This window comes from Salmo trutta, chromosome 19 (genome assembly GCF_901001165.1).
Source record: "Salmo trutta chromosome 19, fSalTru1.1, whole genome shotgun sequence".
Lineage (NCBI taxonomy): Eukaryota > Metazoa > Chordata > Actinopteri > Salmoniformes > Salmonidae > Salmo > Salmo trutta.
In genome coordinates, this window is record NC_042975.1 from 44228276 (window position 1) to 44245151 (window position 16876).

Below are 16876 nucleotides of genomic sequence, written 5' to 3' on the forward strand. Positions count from 1 at the left end.
TTTGCATAATATAGGCCAAATCCATCTCGCTTCCTGTCATCGCCATATTCGGTAGTGAGTGGAAACGCCAACCGGATGCTTCAAACGTATACATCCGGTGAAATATCTGGCAAATGTGTTTATCGTAGGTTTTCTTCTTCTTTAAATGTGTATTTGGCGGATTGCAACAAACTGAAAGGTGTATACTGGAGTGTTAATCTATTTATTTGATCTAGCCCTGTGTTTCCGCCTACTATTCTGGAGTTTATCATAGTTTAGCTGGAATCGCACATTTATCGTTAATGTAGCACCTGTGCAGTACTGAAGTAAATGGTTGTGGAGAAAGACGTAAATAACGGACAGGAAATGGCAATCCAACACTTCCGGTACTTCCGGGCGGGCAATTTTGAAACCAGTAGGACTTCAGCTAGGGAGTTCAAGCAAAATGAACTACTACAGTAGCTATCCAGCTAGCAAGTTATACACTCGGAATTTTGCATTAGTTATTAGGGGCATAGTTAGCTTTTTATATGTATTTATTTGTTAACTATACAATTGTCTTTGTTCTCATTTCGTGAGCTAGCTTGTTAGCTACTGATTTTAATTGGTAAATCAAGCTGGACAGGCGGCAAGGATGAGCAACGAGACACCACAACCCGTTTTGGCTGGTCAGTATTTTTGTTATTTTGTTCTTTATTTCACACCCGCTATATCCGGAAAATGTCCCTCGGGATTCTTCAAAGTAGCCACCCTTTGCCTTGACAGCTTTGTACACTCTTGGCATTCTTTCAACCAGCTTCATGAGGTAGTTACCTGGAATGCATTTCAATTAATAGTTGTGCCTTGTTAAAAGTTAATATGTGGAATTTATTTCCTTAATGTGTATGAGCTAATCAGTTGTGTTGTGACAAGGTAGGGGTGGTATACAGAAGATAGCCCTATTTGGTAAAATACCAAGCCCCTTTTTTTTCCCTTTAAAAAAAAATAGGCAAGTCAGCTAAGAACAAATTCTTATTTTCAATGATGGCCTAGGAACCTGCCTTGTTCAGGGGCAGAAGGACATATTTTTAACTTGTCAGCTCGGGGATTCAATCTTGCAACCTTTCGGTTACTAGTCCAACGATCTAACCACTAGGCTACCGTTCAAATAAGCAAAGAGAATCGACAGTCCATTACCTTAAGACATGAAGGTCAGTCAATGTGGAAAATGTCAAGAACTTTAAAGGTTTCTTCAAGTGCAGTCGCAGAAACCATCAAGCGCTATGATGAAACTGGTTCTCATCAGGACCTCCACAGGAAAGGAAGACCCAGAGTTACCTCTGCTGCAGAGGATAAGTTCATTAGAGTTATTGCAGCCCAAATAGATGCTTCAGAGTTCAAGTAACAGACACATCTCAACATCAACTGTTCAGCAGAGGCTGCGTGAATCAGGCCTTCATGGTCGAAGAGACTTGCTTGGGCCAAGAAACACGAGCAATGGACATTAGACCGGTGCAAATCTGTCCTTTGGTCTGTTGAGTCCAAATTTGAGACTTGGTTCCAACTGCCGTGTCTTTGGAAGACGCAAAGTAGGTGATTGGATGATCTACGTATGTGTGGTTCCCACCGTGAAGCATGGAGGTGTGGGGGTGCTTTGCGAGTGACACTGTCTGATTTATTTAGAATTCAAGGCACACTTAACCAACATGGCAACCACAGCATTCAGCAGTGATATGCCATCCCATCTGGTTTGGGCTTAGTGGGACTATCATTTGTTTTTCAACAGGACAATGACCCAAAACACACCTTCATGCTGTGTAAGGGCTATTTGACCAAGAAGTAGAGTGATGGAGTGCTGCATCAGATGACCTGGCCCCCACAATCACCTGACCTCAATTGAGATGGTTTGGGATGAGTTGGACTGCAGAGTGAAGGAAAAGTAGCCAACAAGTGCTCAGCGTATGTGGGAAGTCCTTCAAGACTGTTGGAAAAGCATTCCAGGTGAATCTGGTTGAGAGAATGCCAAGAGTGTGCAAACCTGTCAAGGCAAAGGGTGGCTACGTTGAAGAATTTAAAATATATATATATATATATATTTTTTTAACACTTGTTTGGTTACTACATGATTCCATATGTGTTATTTAACAGTTTTGATGTCTTCACTATTATGCTACAATGTGAAAATAAAGAAAAACCCTTGAATTAGTAGGTGTGTCCAAACATTTGACTGGAGATGGATGTATGTATGTATGTGTGTGTGTGTATACTGTCCTTTTTGCCATGAATGTGTTATTCAATATATTTCTATGGGCTTTAGTAGTAAGGTCAAAGTCAATATTTTATCAAATCATTTTTTGATACCTAAATGTCTTAGATTCTAAGTCATTTAGAGAAGTTCTTAAGTGCTTGCCTGTAGCTAGCCAATGTGTGGTTCACTAAATCAAACTTTACATTTATTTTATAGTGAGATGCGTGTCAAAAGTTATCTATTTTGTAGACTTAGTTATATAGCTAACTATATGCCCCAATCTCAAATCAATGCAAGATCTATCTATTTACATCATTTTGATGTCTATCTTGAGAAGGGTACAACTGTAGCTTGCAATTCAGGGCATCCCTGCATTTGGGCATTACTGCATCTGCAGGAACCAGGGACTGAACACTCCTTTGCAACTGGATTCTGGACTTCCTGACGGTCCTCCCCCAGGTGGTAAGGGTAGGCAGGGGGAACGCCCTGAATTGCAGGCTGCAGTTACAAACTATTGCCTATCTTCCCCATGCCTTTACATATTAAAGCATACAGCTGGATCTTGACAACAGATGGCTTTGGACATGGACTCATCTTGACATTAGACTAAAAACAACTGTCACTTCAACTTTACCAGTCAAGTCATGTTGCTACTGGCTACAAAGATCACACACAATTGTTTAAAATAATATTTATTTCACCTTTATTTAACCAGGTAGGCTAGTTGAGAACAAGTTCTCATTTACAACTGCGACCTGGCCAAGATAAAGAAAAGCAGTGCAACAAACAACAATGCAGAGTTATACATGGGATAAACAAACATATACAATAGAAAAATCCTATATACAGTGTGTGCAAATGAGGTAGGATAAGGGAGGTAAGGCAATAAATAGGCTATAGTGGGGAAATATTTACAATATAGCAATTAAACACTGGAGTGATAGATGTGCAGCTGCCGGTTGTAAGCTGCCGGTGAGGTAAAATTGTTGATGGTTGGACCATTCTTTGGCTTATACCAGATTCTGCCAGCCAGCCACGAAGGAGGTCAATGCGGTTGAACTCTCCAAATGATAATGTTCCTAACTCTGTGAGTAGTACCTTTGTCAGCAGCTAGAACTAAACACCACCAGTCTTTCAGAACTAGTAACATTTCAATTTACCTATTGACATAGTCAAACTGCATCCTGCAAACATCTTCAGTCATTTCAGTATTTTGTCGAATTATTATGTTACTGTAATCCACAGGCTCCTACAGATGCCGTAAAACGGCGCATCACTGTGAGGAAGATTGCACCCAGGAAAACACAAGTCAATGTGAGTTGAAAGAACACAGCAAATCGGTTTCCATAATAAGCTGCATGGTTTTAAAATGTTTGGTCCTTCTGCTATTTCATATCAGCCCAGTCATATGTGCACAATTAATTTTGTTTCAGGTCCCCTCCGAGGACCACACAGGAAATGAACAAAGATTGCTTGAAGGCAGTCGGAAGAAGTCCCAAATCTATACCCCAGGACCTGCCCAGGTCCCTCCACCAAAAGCCACCATGATCTCCCCGATCTTGGCCCCCTCACCACCCTGTCCACAGGCTGCAGCAAACCCAGAAGACTCAGCATGGTCACAAAAGGTGCGGCGGTCCTATACCCGCCTAAGCCTAGGAGACCCTTCGTTTGAAAGTCACCAGGTCGAGTACTCCCCATCTCCTCAGCGTCGGGAGACCCTGTTTGGATTTGAGAAGCTTCAGACACCTCAGGTTCTCCGCAAGGTGGAGCAGTTCAGGGTGGGCCCTGAAGCCTCCAGGTCTCTCTGTGGAGTCAGCTCCTTCACCCTGCTGGAAGGGGACAACAGTGCTGCTCCCGACCCAGAGCCAGATGTCAACATCCCTGGTGTCGTTGTGGTAAAGGAGAAGAGGAGGAGGAAGAAGGTTCCTCAAATAAAAGTAAGTGAGGACATATGTCACTGTTGACAACATTGATGGACAACTAAACTATAGTAGACTACAGTGTACTTTACCACTTAACAAGATATGAAAACCAGCACTTACACTATTTTCAAGATGAAGATGTGGAAGAAGCTATAGCATTTGTACCTTTGTTGATCTACTTTTCAATTTCCTTCCTAACCAGCTGGCAGAGCTGGACGACCTTGCGGCAAAGATGAATGCAGAGTTTGAAGAGGCAGAAGGATTTGAATTGTTGGTGGAATAAACTCATGGGTCATCTACAAAGACTTTGACATGTAACTAGAAAGACTTGTTGCCAATACTGGAGAACGTTAATGTTTTTAATTTCATTATTGAATTACAAAGACAATGAAGACGAGTTAAGTTTTTATTTTCATGAAAATGCCAACTATGGGAAACCAAAAGGATTCATTTACAAGACCGAAATGTTGATTTAATTTTTTATTTTATTTTTTAATCATAAAAAAAATTCAGTTGGAAATGTCAGATTGGTATCATCAACAATGCATCTCAAGAAAGAATTCTAGCTACAAGGATGTTCCTGTCACTTTGATATGTTGATAGTTATTTGTTTTTTGAAATTACAACTTCATTAGGTCACTGGGACATAATTTTGTGTTGATGAGCACCCTTTATATTTTAAATTATTTACTAAATCATTGTTGGATTGCAGGTGTGTTTTAACCTATAAGAATAGTTTACAAAGCTCCTGTCACATTTTGTTCCCTAGAGGTTGCGCTCACCCTCTCATTGTGGCTTCTTCCATCACTGTTGTTTTCTTTTGTATTAGTGTAAATGTAATTAGTTTCTTTATTCCACTCATAGATGATAGTTTAGATGTTAGTGATTAAGACTTATCTGATCACTACTCCATATCAATTGGAAACGCGTTCTTATTGGCTGACCATGTCCGTTACTGACTCAAGTCTATCATATGGTTGAAGACGTTTCTGCTTTATTTCGTTTTTTTGTAAGAAGTAATGTTACTTTTTAGAATTGTTCTGCTATCAATTATATAATAAATAGTTTAATCTGTGTAACTCTTCCAGTTTGAATAATTACTGTATGAAACAAACTAAGTTATTTATGTTTTTTTCCTTTGATCTATGCATTTGTTATAACAACTGTGCTACATGATGCGTTCATTATAGTCATTCTTTTTTATCTTTTAAAGATACTTTTTGAACTAACATTTTACCAGGCCAGTGATTTAAAAAAAAAAAAAAAAAAAGTCAATTTTGATTATATTGAGTATCAATGTTCTAGGTCTCCAAAATAACATTGTCCTTTAGAATTGAAGGAGAAAACACTTGATTTCTGAGTTATATAACCTGTGGGCTGGGTTTCAGCCCCACACTGCTTTGACCTTCCATTCTCTTTGCTGGAGGGTCACATCAGTGCAGTGCTGCCATTGATTGCGAGTGGAGGGCTGTGCTGTATCACACAATTGATAATCAATTCAGGGAAAGGGGCTGCGGGCGATGGACAACTACAGACGCTAGTATTGTATGGCTATAACCTCAGAGATAGACAGTCCGGAGACAAATTATTGTCTATATTACTGGTGTCAAACATCCCAGAAGCAATTTTATGTGTACCTCTGTACTTAACTGTCAGGGTGGAGTGATATGGGAATAAGATGTGATTGCTTGTGTCATGCCATTGGAATTAAATATAATTCTCAGTGCTGTTCCTTTTAGTTATCATGGACTATTGCAAATCAAATCACATTTTATTGGTCACATATCATGGTGGATATTGCAGTGACACAATAGAAGCAGGTAGGTCAATAGCAAGCTGGGCATTAATAACCAGGCAATCTCCTAAAGACTGAAGTCCACACAGTTTAATTGTATTCATAGAAAACTTAAAGGGCAACATTATTTGATCAAATTCAGAGATATTTTTGGTTTCAGTTTAAGCTTAACATAAACAATGAGTTCTTAAATATAATAATTGAGTTTGTGAATAAACTACATCTCCCAAGAATGTTGCAAAAATGACACAAGTGTTTTGAAATGTAACATTGGCCATACCATGTCATTTGAATAGACTAGCTGACCAATGCTTTACTTTATTATGCATCACAAAAATAGGAAAAGTTTGTGTGTTTTGTCTATTATTAAGTAGCTTCCACATGTGTTCTGAAATAGCTTGGGGCTAATGGGTGGGTGGAGAGAATTTATTGATGTTTCTGTGTGGTGTGTTTCATGCACGCTCCAGCGCAATTGGAAAATGGTTTCATCAGATGGAGAGTGCCAGCAGAATCCTGGTACAAAACATCAATGAGCATCTCAGCCTGTGTCATTCTTGTGGGTTCTCTGACAGAGTATGTGCTGGCACTCACTGCTTATGTGGTTTAGGATAATATCTGAATTCATTAATAAGATCAAGTTCATTAATCCTGATAAGGATTCTTGAATTAATGGCACATCGAAATATTTTCAATTCATTTTTTTAGGTAAGTCTGACTGATTTGATGGATTTGAGATTGATTGTATTTGCTGATATGTTTTTGTATTTGTGTTGACCTCTTAAAATATTTAAATAATAACTCAACATGTTATTAGTTTTGTAATAAAAATAGTTGTACTTGATGCAAGATAATGTGGTAAATAGCTTGTTTTAAGTCAGCATAACTATTGCGCACTTATGAATGTGCTCAGTTTGAATTAGCTCACATGTAGTAATGTCCTAACTTTGCTATAATTATGTGGCATTTTTCCAAACAGTTGAGTTCTGGTCCAGAAAATATTTTTGAATCATCAGAAATAATCAAGGAAATACACCCATTACGCAAGGAGAGGGATAGTTCAAAGACAGTTGCAGACTGCACAGCAAGCAAAGGAACAGATTGTTCCTGCACCCAGGACTACCACACGGAAGCAGTGGAGTGGGAAGCAGCAGGTGATGGAGAAGTACTTCACTCCTGTGCAGCTTAAGCAGGGGACCAGGGGCCACAGGCATGGCAAGCCCCACCTCCATGAGCATCAGGAGAAGGACCCCAAGCATGGCAAGATGGCTGACCAAAAAACGTATCACCACAAACACCATCCCCGCCACCACCATAACCATGATCATCATCACCATCCTCATCCTCACCAGCAAAAGACAGATTGGTCAGAAGATCAGAATGATCATGGGTATGTTTGATTACATTACTTTATTAGTTAACTAAGTTCTGACATTTTGTCTGGATGGAACTGTAATTTCTTGTTTTGGTATTCAACATTTTGGAAATTGTACATATTTTGATCAATATTATGCAGATGTGACAAAATGATCTTGTCCTAGTTAATTTACCAACGCTACATTATAGTAAAGTGTGTAACTCAGCCTAAGAGTATGGTCTCTGCCTCAGTGAAATACTGCTCAATTCTGTCATTGTTATCTTCTCTTGCAGTAGCAACCATTCAACATCAGAGGGCAGCATTGTCCACCACCATCACCATGACCACAACAATCACCCTCACCACCACAATGAGAAATCTCATCCCACTTCCCCTGACCATCATCACCATCACTATCTGCATCACCATGCTACAAATGTGACCTCCCACCCTCAGATTGCAGCCACCTCATCCAGCTCCTCCTCTGGTTCCTCATCATCATCATCTTCATCCTCTTCCTCCTCTTCCTCAACATCATCCTCTTCCTCCTCGTCATCCTCTGGCTCTTCCTCCACCTGGTCCTCTCAGACTAGTATTAATGAGTCCGTGAAGGATAAGAAACATCCACTGCAGAAGCCCAAGTACTCACAGTCCTGCACTGACATCTACAGGGGGAGGAAGGCCTATGACGAGGAGGAAGATGAGGAAGATGACACATCTCCTTTGATAGATGATGAAGGCCACCTCCCAAGACAGGAAAAGAGCCTGAAAGAAAAAAAGAAAAAGAAAGCAATGTCCTCTCATCAGACCCCTGCCAATGTCATCCTGAAGAAGCAGGAGAGTTCTGAAGTGGCAGGAATGGCTGGCAAATTTCGCAAGGCAAAGTCAATGGAGGCACTGTCCCATTGTAAGGACAGGGATGGAGATGCAGGTACCATTGTAGACAAGGAGTTGGAGAAAAGGGAGCAGGTCGCCAAGAAGAACTTATTGCAGGATAAATTGAAGTTCTCTGCCTTTTTGAACGAGATCACCAGGCAGGTGTTCAGCCCGTACAGACTCACCTCTCTTGGGGTCACAGCTGCTCAGAGGCCCAGCAGCCCCGGACAAGCCTCCCTGAGGTCCCCCAAGGTGGAACACAGAGGGGAGGAGAGGCAAAGACAAAAGAGTAGTCGGCCTGGCAGTGCAAGCTCTACGACCTTCAGTGTCCACTCCCATATCCGCAGGCAGTTCCGCTCCAGCAAGCACTCTCATTCCAGCAAGCACTCTCGCTCCCATCTCGGCAAACACCAGGACAATAAACACCATCAGCCTGCAAGAGACTTAAACCACAGTCCCAGCAGCCACACCGATCACAGCACTAGCCCAGATAATAGCCCCTCCTCATCAAGACATCCCTCCGTTCATTCAACCACACACCACCATCATCACCAGCATCGCTCCCATTCTCCATTTCACCACCATCACCATCACGGTCTTCACAGTCCATCTCATCACCATGGAGACCACCACAGACCAAGCCATCCCCATCGTCACGGAGAACATCACAGCCCAACCCATCACCATGGAGACCACCACAGCCCAACTCATCCCCATCCCCATGAAGACAACCACAGCCAAACTCATCCTCATGGAGAACACCACAGCCCAAGAAACCCCCATCACCATGGAGACCTCCACAGCCCAAGCCATCCCCACCGCCATGGAGACCACCACAGCCCAAGTCATCCCCATTGTCATGGAGAACATCACAGCCCAACCCATCACCATGGAGACCACCACAGCCCAACTCATCCCCATCCTCATGAAGACAACCACAGCCAAACTCATCCTCGTGGAGAACACCACAGCCCAAGAAACCCCCATCACCATGGAGACCACCACAGCCCAACTCTTCCCCATCCCCATGAAGACCACCACAGCCAAACTCGTCCTCATGGAGAACACCACAGCCCAAGAAACCCCCATCACCATGGAGACCACCACAGCCCAACTCATCCCCATCCCCATGAAGACCACCACAGCCAAACTCGTCCTCATGGAGAACACCACAGCCCATGCCATTCCCATCACCATGGAGACCACCACAGCCCAACTCATCCCCACCAACATGGAGACCACCACAGCCCAACCCATCACCATGGAAGCCACCACAGTCAAACTCATCCCCATAGAGACCACCACAGCCAAACTCATCCCCATGGAGACAACCACAGCCCAAGCCACCTCCATCACCATGGAGACCTCCCCAGTCCCAGTCATCCCCATCACCATAGACACCACCACAGCCCAACTCATCCCCATTACCATGGAGACCAACACAGCCCAACCCATCAACATCCCCATGGAGACAGCCAAATCCAAACTCATACCCATGGAGACCACCACAGCCCAACTCATTCCCATCACCATAGAGACCACCAAAGCCCAAGCCAACCCCGTCACCATGGAGACCATCACAGTCTAACGCATCCCCATCAACAGGGAGATCACCTCAGCCCGAGTCATTCCGATCACCATGGACATCACCACAGCCCAACTCATCCTCATCACCATGGAGACCACCACAGCCCAACTCATCCTCATCACCATGGAGACCACCACAGCCCAACTCATCCTCATCACCATGGAGACCACCACAGCCCAACTCATCCCCATCACCATGGACACCACCACCATCCTCTCCACCCAGATTCTCACCATCGCCATGGCTCCCATCCAGAATTGCACCACCACCATCATCTGTCCCACCCTGAATCCAACGATCACCACCGCTCCCATCCAGAATCTCTCCATCACCACGGCTCCCATCCAGAATCTCTCCATCACCACAGCTCCCATCCAGAATCTCTCCATCACCACGGCTCCCATCCAGAATCTCTCCATCACCACAGCTCCCATCCAGAATCTCATGATCACCATGGCTCCCATCCAGAATCTCTCCATCACCACAGCTCCCATCCAGAATCTCTCCATCACCACAGCTCCCATCCAGAATCTCATGATCACCACAGCTCCCATCCAGAATCTCTCCATGACCATAGCTCTCATTCACAATCTCTCCATCACCATGGTTCCTATCCAGAATCTCTCCGTCACCATGGCTCCCATCCAGATTTTCTCCATCTCCACGGCTCCCATCCAGAATCTCTCCAACACCACCATAGTTCCCACCAAGATTCTCACCATCACCACCACCCCTCTCATTCAGAATCTCACCATCCACACTCCCATTCTGAACCACATCACAGTCCTAGCAACCTAGAACCTCATCATCACCACCATCCTTCCCACTATGAATCTCACCACCATCCCTCCTCACCTGCAGACACACACCACCACCATCATCACCATGACGATCACCACAGCCCATCAAGCCATTCTAAGGAGAACTCTCCTGTCAGTGTATCAGCTGCAGAGCTGGAGTCATTGTCCCATTCCAGCAAGTCTTCCAGGAATACCAGCAGCCCCACGAATCAGGACGAGCAGCAGACGGGCTACAGCGGCTCAACTGCCTCTCTACATAAAGTATGACTGCTCCTGGGGTTGTGTTTATTACTATTGCTAGTTATGTCATGCATTATCTACTGTACACTTTATATTTATTGACCAATTTGTACCGTTGCACGTGTTTTACATTCTTAATTATTTATGTAAGAATGTTCCATTAATTTGCTTTCCATTGATTGTGGCATTAAACATGCAGGCACCTACCTACATAATCATGGATGACACATCAAAATTATCACACAATGTGTCACTATTGGTTATCAATGTCTATTAACTGGAAGCTGCAAAATCCATTTCTATTTATGAAATGCACGTTGTTGACTACTGTAAAAATCAATTTTGGTTTTGTCCTTCCCATATAGGAAGGATCCGAGGTTGATCGAATAATGTGAGTTTGATTTTATGTCTAATTTGATCTCTGTCTTGTTGCTTATCGGGGGAATAATTCAAATTGGGAATGTAAAATAAAAGTTTTTTGTCACATGTTCCATATTATTGTTGTTTAACAAATGAATAAATGTTTCATGAAGATACAAATGATGATCTAACTGAGCACTAACCTCTTCGCCCTCCTCTCTCCTACTCCCTTCAGGATGCTTCAGGAGCAAAATGAGGATCTGCACCACAGTTTGCTCCAGACTGCCGTGCGAATGGAGTGCATGGGGACGGAGTTTAAGAGCAGTCACCAGCTCCTTGAGTCAGAACTACAGAACACACGTGTGGAGCTGAGTAGCCTCCTGGACAAATTCAAAAGGTCGGGGGAGGAGTTATACGTCATTGGTACCTCAGAATTAAAAGGGGGTTCAGGGAGGAAAATTAGTGTGGCCGTTACAATGTTCTTTTATTTGCCATTTATTTTCTGTTGATGTGAATGACATTGACAAGCTTAGATAGTGTTTTTACTGTAACTCTGACAATCCTTCTCTCTCTCTTGCATTTCAGACTTAGTGATAACTACTCCTACACTCAACAGACCAATAATCTCTTGGAGCGGAAGCTTCATTCAGTGGTGAGGCACCAGCAGATGGCTCATTTGACTTTTTGAAGTCGATAGAAGTACATTGTTTACACTTCTGGAAAATTGTATTACAATTTTTTAGTCATGTTTATGTGTGTTTTATGTTATGTGTGTGGTTTGACAGGCTCAGAGTATGGACGGGGAGCGTGAGCATCTGAACCAGCGCATCACAGCCCTGACAGATCAGCTGTCCTCAGCCAAGACCACCATCCACAGCATGGAGACTATTAACGTGAGAACTCCTCCTGATGAACAGATCTAGCCGAGACAAAAAGACAACCAAAAACGTGCGCAAAACCAGATCAGAGTGGCCAAGTACAGAGAAATACTGTACTGCTAGTACAGGTCCTGAATCAAACCCGCCTGACCTCTATGATCCCCTGACCCTCAAGCCCCAACCTTGGAATGCATTGCAATAAGAATGAGCTATAGTGCATGGCATGCACTTACACAATGTTATCCCTTTACATTCGTACCCGTATACTGGTTGAAAATGGCTCCTAAATTGGAGCGTAGTGGCTGTACAGTAACATGCTATACATGACGTCAGAGCTCTGTATGGGTTTTGACTGACAGCCGATCTGAACTTGAGCACTGCGCGACAAGAAGTTACCCCATCCCGCCCCGTAATTGGGCAACTTTTACCATTTTTTTATTGTCTGAGCGAGGGAAATGCTGTAAATTAAGATGACTCAATGTATTTTGAAAGATAAGACTTTGAGGATTATAATAAATCCCGCTTTGATGTCAAACAAGCAAGCCAAACACCTTAGAGTCCAAATGTGCACTTCAAATCCTAAAACGCATGTCATATACAGATGTAGGATCTTAATTTGATCACTCTTTTGTTGCTCATCATTTTCATGCACAGCAGGAAATGCAAACTTGCAGTGCATTCAAAGTTTAAAAAGGCTTCTGAAGTTTGTAATTTCCACTTTAAAATGTCAGACTTGATTTGCCCCAACGAAAAATGTATAAACTCCTAAAACAAAATCCATTCATTATAATCACCATAATAATTCACATTTCCTGTTTCTGCAGGATTATTTCCCTGTTGTAGCAAACTGGCTCAAATTAAGATCCTACATCTATCTGTACAGGGACAACATCTATGATCACTATGTATGATGTACAGTTACAAGATAACATGGCATCATACCCTAGGTTGTTCCGAACAGAATGAGCCTATCTTTGTTTATTTTGAAGAGATTTGACACGGCACACGCACCTGAATGCACTCAGGACTCCTTTCTATTTGCTGCAAAAATACGATCTGCTTCTCTGAATTGCCTTATGATGCCTAACACTGCAAGATGGTATTTTATAACTTATGTTGGCAATAGAAGAAGATTTTAAATCATGCCCACCTGACTCAGATTGCGATTTAAAAATGGTCAGATTTTGGATTGCGTAAACAACAACTGTTGTGTTCCAAACGAAACAACTACAAGTGTGCTTGCTCTAGTTCCTTGACAGCACAGCTAGGAGAGCTCAAAAAAGTACCTTATAGTTGAAAACTCTTCTATGAGTCATATTAGTACAATGAAATTGCTTAGGAACTGTGCACACTTTGGAGAGGTGTGGCCACTTGGCGACACCAGTTAGTCCTCTCACTCAAACCCTTGTCATTTCTTTGTCTTATGTTGCACCTACTCCACATTTTCCAGGATTAGTCTTATCATGTTGATGACTGTATCCAGAGTATTTTCAGATTTCATTATCAACAAATTCGGGGAAAAGCATATGTAAAATGCACTTAAATCAAAAGTGTAATTTTTAGATTCAGTCTTGTGTCAGATGAACGGTTGTGCACTCACCTTTTGTCTAATAATTTTTCCATTATCTCCAAACTGTTCCCTTTCAATTGCTACCATGGTTATGTATATGCTTTTTATATTTCTTCTGTAAGAAATGTAAATTTAGCCCTAACCATATAGGCCAATTCCCACGACTGTAAAGGATTAACGAATTGTAACTACAACATATATACAAAAGTATGTGGACACCCCTTCAAATGAGTGGATTCGACTAATTCAGCCACACCCGGTGTATAAAATCGAGCGCGCAGCCATGCAATCTCCATAGACAAACATTGGAACTAGAATGGCCTTACTGAAGAGCTCAGTGACATTCAACGTGGCACAGTAATAGGAACTTGACTGGCATGCACAGAGCCCTGACCTCAACCCCATTGAACACCTTCGGGATGAATTGGAACGCCGACTGCGAGCCAGGTCTAATCGCCCAACATCAGTACCCAACCTCACTAATACTCTTGTGGCTGAATGGAAGCAGGTCCCCACAGCAATGTTCCAACATCTAGTGGAAAGCCTTCCCAGAAGAGTGGAGGCTGTTATAGCAGCAAAGGGGGGGACCAACTCCATATTAATGTCCATGATTTTGAAATGAGATGTTCGGCGAGCAGGTGTCCACATACTTTTAGCCATGTAGTGTATGTTCCTCTTTGTATAGAATGTCTCCTTCCTTCCACCACCCACATCTCCCATTAGTTTGACCTTTTGTTTATTCATCGAACCCGTTTTAGTTCAGAGTGAAACCACCAATAGAAACCATTGTTTTTGCTTTGAGCTGCGTGTAGTTAGTAAATGCTGTTTTACGTAGCCCATTCTTTCTAAAGCCCATTGTTATAAAGCTATGAGTTGTCTTTTAGTCTTGACTCAGCTTTGTTCTTGATGTACAGTTGTTCATTGTTCACTGTCATAACAACATAACTGTATTCTGTTCTGTGTCGTCTATTTTCATTCCTTAGGTAACATCCTTGCTACAGGAAGCCCTCGACAAACATTTCCACCCAGATGATTCTGTCAATCAATTCCTTCTCCCTGTTGCCCCCCCTCCAGTCCAATTCATGGATAGTCATCATTATGGAAAGGTCACCACCAAAGGGGAAGACCTATCGCTGGGAACATTGCCAGAAGAGGAGGAATCTGATTGGTCGGAGATGGGGGATGAGGCTCCAAAATGCGTTTTGAGGTCAGCGGGAGGTCATCATGGTGGCACAGCGTTTCAACCATGGAGACAGGAGCGTATTTGCTGGGCAGGACAGGGAGAGGGAGACACAGAGAGTGAGTCAGGAGGTGAGGAAATTGTCAGACAACACCCTCCCCACTCCCTACAGATCCCCCATCTCCATGTCACCATTCACTCTGAGACCTTACCAGCCCCCATGGATGATGTCACCCTCACCACCAGCTTCAAGAACTCAGCTTATGGCCCAACAGAGGAGGATGGGTACAGGGTCACTGCGAGCCGCAAACTGGGCTCTCCCATCCGCATCCTGTCAGCCAGTCTGGATGAGATTCCCTCCTCCAGGAGACAGAAGCACAGGCAGGAGGACCAGCATGGCCAGCTGAAGGGCACAGAGGCCATGATGGACCTCCACCAACCAGAGGACGGTACCATGGACGACTCAGAAGATGAGATCATCCGTAACTGGAGGACAAGGAGCGAGGACATGGGTGTGGATGTCAGGGAGGTAGATCCTGGCAGCAGCTTGGACAACCTGCAGTCGGCCCAAAATATGCTCAACCACTTCATCTGCCAGCTGCAGCCCAGTGTGGAGGAGGGGCGGGGCTGGACCGGAGTGGTGCCGGACGAAGTGCTGAATGGTGAGAGAACACAGCTGTGACACCTGATCTCTTCACAGAGACACAGATGTGGACAGGTGTCGACTGGGTTGGTGGTTACTGAAGTAAGCATGACTTTGATAACATTTGGTATTCATAATTCACCTTTGAATATTTTGTATATTGAACATAAAGCAACAGAACTGACCACTTGAATAATAATACTTTTAATTATAATTATTTACATTTTCATCTGATTTAAAACGTTTTCAGGGCTAAATAACAAGGCCCCAAAGAGTATTCATCATTAAAAACAAGTAAGATAAAGAAACTGTTTCAAACATAGTGTTTTCCTCTTTTTGAAGATATTAAGTAATTAACGCCTGCAAAGAGCTGTAATGGCAAGCGGACCAAGTTGGAGATCCTCAGCTCCACATTTTAATATTGGTGATATTTTTCTCGATTCATAATCAAAGACATGTCCTGAGGTCTTTTTTTCCCAGTATGCAGGGATTTGGCTTTGATGTCCTCCAGAGGTAACATCAAACAAAAACGCATGTGGCTTTGATTTTCCCTGTTCCCTCACTCTGGGAAACCCTGTCCTAGGCTTCACTCCTGTCTCATCATAGCAGAGCGCAGCCGAATCCCCCCATTGTCTCTGGATTATATAAAACTAGATCCTTTCAGAACCTCTTGTGCATAATTCATTGTAATGGTTTGTGTTTTTCCCTCAGTGCACTTTAGATAAGAAGAGGAGTGTTTCATAGAATTTAGGTCCTTAGGTAAGATGTAAGACATGTTGATAGACTTTGTTTATCCTCATAAGTTAATTCACCTGCAGATATAGACATAATCTAATCTTTACAGTGTATAGTCAAATATTTAATAACATACAGTATAAATAGTGTCCGTTGGACCGTCACTGTGGATGGGAAACAATATATTTTAAGTCAGGTTTTAATTGATGGAGATAAAAATTAAAACAGAAATATTTGATACGTTTTTATGAATTGTGCAGATGGATCTGTGTGGTCTGGTGTGAATGGTTCCAACTGCTAGATAGTTTCCTCCTTCCATGGGGAAAAAAAAAAGAAACATATTTATTCTTCTTGCATGAAAACTATGTTTTGTCTTGAAAATATTGATGTTTATGTACATGCAAACTACAGTATGTTTTATATTTTAATATTGATGTTTGTGTACATGCTGTAGTCTCCATATTGATATTATGGCAAAAACCACAAGACACAATGTAAATCTGAATCACCATTTCTCATTGTGGTCACCAGAGGCATGCAACAGTCAGTTGAGAGATGTATGATATAAGCAATGTTATGCCACATGAAATGTCAGTTTTGTCCTGTAGGAGATTTTCCTCTGGTAACCATAATAAAAAACACTGAGCGTACAAAACATTAGGAAACCATACTAATATTGAGTTACACCTCCTTTGGCCCTCAAAACAGCCTCAATTCGTCAGGGCATGG

General features: G+C 42.7%; 2 protein-coding genes across 2 annotated transcripts; both read left to right on the forward strand.

The window, feature by feature from the left end:
- Positions 1-97: 97 nt before the first annotated feature.
- Positions 98-5207, forward strand: cdca5 (cell division cycle associated 5). The gene is made up of 6 exons (XM_029701172.1): positions 98-178; positions 563-647; positions 3226-3293; positions 3452-3520; positions 3640-4143; positions 4331-5207. Exons 2-6 carry the CDS (start codon positions 614-616, stop codon positions 4409-4411), a joined length of 756 nt encoding a protein of 251 aa, XP_029557032.1. The 5' UTR covers positions 98-178; positions 563-613; the 3' UTR covers positions 4412-5207.
- A 6797-nt stretch (positions 5208-12004) lies between these two features.
- LOC115154695 (uncharacterized) lies at positions 12005-16518 on the forward strand. The gene is made up of 2 exons (XM_029701173.1): positions 12005-12034; positions 14573-16518. The coding sequence occupies exons 1-2, from the start codon at positions 12020-12022 to the stop codon at positions 15449-15451; spliced, it is 894 nt and encodes a 297-aa protein (XP_029557033.1). The 5' UTR covers positions 12005-12019; the 3' UTR covers positions 15452-16518.
- The last annotated feature ends 358 nt before the right edge of the window (positions 16519-16876 follow it).

Coding starts and splice junctions, on each gene's coding strand:
- cdca5 (XM_029701172.1), top strand. CDS start 614: ATGAGCAACGAGACACCACAACCCGTTTTGGCTG. Junction 648..3,225: donor ACCACAACCCGTTTTGGCTG/GTCAGTATTTTT, acceptor GGCTTATACCAG/ATTCTGCCAGCCAGCCACGA. Junction 3,294..3,451: donor ATGATAATGTTCCTAACTCT/GTGAGTAGTACC, acceptor TGTAATCCACAG/GCTCCTACAGATGCCGTAAA.